General features: G+C 30.2%; 1 protein-coding gene across 1 annotated transcript; it reads right to left on the bottom strand.

Moving 5' to 3' along the window:
* Positions 1-277: 277 nt before the first annotated feature.
* On the bottom strand, positions 278-2,487 carry LOC105461870 (trypsin-1-like). The gene is made up of 7 exons (XM_011708374.1): positions 2,379-2,487; positions 1,922-1,995; positions 1,614-1,708; positions 1,307-1,457; positions 1,088-1,201; positions 752-904; positions 278-580 (listed from the first exon to the last, which is right to left on the bottom strand). Exons 1-7 carry the CDS (start codon positions 2,425-2,427, stop codon positions 437-439), a joined length of 780 nt encoding a protein of 259 aa, XP_011706676.1. The 5' UTR covers positions 2,428-2,487; the 3' UTR covers positions 278-436.
* Positions 2,488-3,150: the final 663 nt, after the last annotated feature.

Below are 3,150 nucleotides of genomic sequence, written 5' to 3'. Positions count from 1 at the left end.
GAAAGACAGTAAATTTCAGCTCTCAAAACTGCTTGGCAGTGAAACTCGCATTCTTTCAGTGATAGTCATTGTTTGAATCAGAATATTATCACTGAAACAATATTGAAATAGTCACTGTTTATCACAGTTCAAAGTATGTCACTGAAAATTGATATACACTGAAAAGCGGTGATAATTCGACTGATTCACTTTTAGAGAGCAGATATTATCTTTTCGGCAGATTAAATTCATTAGCGTTTTCTTTGATTGAATCAATTTATTTTGTTAAAAATGTGTACAGAATTGTGAGGGCACCTACTATGTACTTATATCACATCGTAGTATATATTTTATACAAAAAAAAAGATTTTTTTTCCGTGTTTTAAGAATTAATAATCACAAAATATATATAAAATGAAAAACAGAGTGTCATAGTAGTTGGAAACAGGATCGGAATTTAGATTGCGTTAGCTGCAATCCAGTCCAGATAAGAGACGACACGCGTGTATACGCCAGGGTAGGCTGTGTTGGCGCAATCAATTGACCAGGATACCAATCCAACGAGTTTTCCATCGACAGTCAGTGGGCCACCGGAGTCACCCTGAAAGACGCAAGATACCATTTCAATTTCTAGGTCTAGATCTTTTTTGTGCATTTTTTTAATATACTTTCAAATATTTGACCATTTAAAAGAGGTTGCGATTAAACTATTACTATGCAGATATTAAATGAATTGATCGATATAATAGTTGAAATCTTGAAAAAAATTTACGAAGCAAATTCCTTTATTGGCTGACGAATCATGTGCGCAAACATGCGTAGGATAGATGTTTAATCCCTTTCTCGCGTATATGTTCCAGCAGTTGTCTTGGCCAACAATCAAAATGTTGACTCGTTGTAGCTTGGTAGTGGTTGGTCCTCCTTTCTGTAAATTTATAATAACAATTATATTTTCTGTAGAGTGACATTGATTTTCTCTCATTTTTTTTATAGCAGACATTGCAAATCTCAAGATATTATAATAATTAAATACAAATAATCGTTATTTCCATATTTTCATATGAAAGTTACAAATTAAACGGTATATTTATAACGATAAAAGACTCACCCAGAGCCTGCCCCATCCCGACACAACAGCTACATCATTGGCCTTAACGACGTGACCTCTTGGTGGCAGGGGAATGGGTCTGACGGTGACAGATTTTATGAAGGGAGTTTGCACCTGAATGTCAGATATTTATTTGTCATTTATAATTTTTAATTATTAAGAAAGCGTTACAAAGATCCTATTTTCCTCGTTTAAAAAGAAAATTTACGCCATGCTTACCTTGAGTAAAGCAATGTCGTTTACAATCGAAGTTTGAGATGCATGGTATCCTTCGTGCACAATGATTTTTATGACGTTATGTTCTGATTTCGAGTTATTTTGATTCAGGTTGATGGTGGCAGCAACAACTTTTATATTTTTGAGGTATTCACTAAAACACAAAAAATTTTTGTCTAAATATATATACATAGTGAACAGGACATGTTTCTTATATCTGTAAAATAATATTTGTACGTAGGAAAGGATATGTTAGCGTGACATATATATGAAATTATTAAAAAAATAATAATAATGGTAATAAAATTACTGTTCAACGCAGTGAGCTGCCGTAATGACATATTTATCATTTAGAATTGAGCCGCCACAGAAGTGAAAGTTGGAATTTTTTCTTTGAATAGAAACCTGTGAAAATCATAGCACTATAGTATTTTCATTTGTTGTATTAATTTCATACGCTTTAAATTACACACACAATGGAAAATATTTATATGTATATTTGATATAATATTTATATATAACTATTTTATATACTTATATATATATATATATATATACTTGCATATATTACAATATTTTTGTTTATTCGTAATAAATGCATGTTTTGTTACTGTATACCTGATATGGAATTTCGCCCTCTTTAGCATCTTTTCCATTCACGATCCGGGAATTAAAGAATGGAAGGTCTCCAGCTGCAACGATAGGTCATTATATCACTATATAAAATAAATCCAAAAGACTAAAAAAATACGATGTTTACATTAGAAATTTAAATCATAAGTAATAGTTCGTTCCTCAGATGCACATCATTTTAATAATGAATTTTCAGATCTTTTTGAGTTTAGTAAATTTTTTACAAAGTTTCATCGAAGATTCTAGAAGAGACAAATGTCGTATTTCTTTATTCGTATTTAATAATTGAATTGACAGACTAATAAAATCATTTATTTGAATAATCCAACACACAGTAAAGCGATTTTTTCACAAGGATGTCTTCTAAGGGAGCTACATTAATTTGTATTTATTTAAACGAATGATTAGATATCGATTATAGCCCGAGAAGATAATTACTCACCGTGTGAAAACGCCAGAAAACTGAGGAGACACAAAATTCTCAACATCATTATTCAATCACTAATGAAAGTCTGATTTGAAATCATAGATCATACGAATTTATATGTACCTATCTTCTATTGTGTCACTCCACTTTTGTATCAGTAGCCCAATCATCAAGTATTTTAGGTTTAAGAAATCTAGATTAGATAAACTGTTTATGACGTATCGAAAATGTAATGATATGGATTGTAACGATCAATTGTTTTGAAAAGTAGATGATAGTGTTATTAGAATTTTAAAAAGTTAAATTTCAAAAAGTTCTCCTCTAATTTAGTTCGTCGCGGCTTTATGTATATCAGTCAATTTTATTATATTTCTGTTTACTGAAAATATTAAAGTTGACAATTTAAATAATTATACTTATATAATCGTCATATCGCAGTTGAAACTTTTTATAATTTTAAAGAATTTTTTCATTTGGGATTTTTTATTCGAAATTGGCAATGCAGCAGGATTAGCTATAATATATTTGATTTAGAATAGATAATAATTTATAATATAATTAAAAAGATATTTTAATTATTAACGATTCTGTAGAGCTTGGTGAAACTCTTACAACGTTGTTACTAATAGCACAAAAGAATAAAGGTTCTAGATATATTAGTGATAAATGCAGTAGAAAGATTAATTTTTTATTGGTTTCGTGCTAAAGCTTGACTTTAATTCCCGTGTGCCATACGTTTTGTTTTATATCGAATGAGATCCTCACAGGCGCATAATTCCTGGAACGA

This window comes from Wasmannia auropunctata, unplaced genomic scaffold, assembly GCF_000956235.1.
Source record: "Wasmannia auropunctata unplaced genomic scaffold, wasmannia.A_1.0 LD276096.1, whole genome shotgun sequence".
Classification (NCBI taxonomy): Eukaryota; Metazoa; Arthropoda; class Insecta; order Hymenoptera; family Formicidae; genus Wasmannia; species Wasmannia auropunctata.
The sequence above is the reverse complement of the archived record's forward strand: the minus strand, read 5'-3'. Positions and strand labels throughout refer to the sequence as shown.

Bases quoted from the DNA above. Each gene is read 5' to 3' on its own strand.
- LOC105461870 (XM_011708374.1), bottom strand. From the start codon at position 2,427: ATGATGTTGAGAATTTTGTGTCTCCTCAGTTTTCTGGCGTTTTCACAC. The intron at 1,202-1,306 runs GTAAGCATGGCG...TCTGACATTCAG, and splicing joins ACGACATTGCTTTACTCAAG to GTGCAAACTCCCTTCATAAA. The intron at 905-1,087 runs GTGAGTCTTTTA...ATAAATTTACAG, and splicing joins CGGGATGGGGCAGGCTCTGG to AAAGGAGGACCAACCACTAC.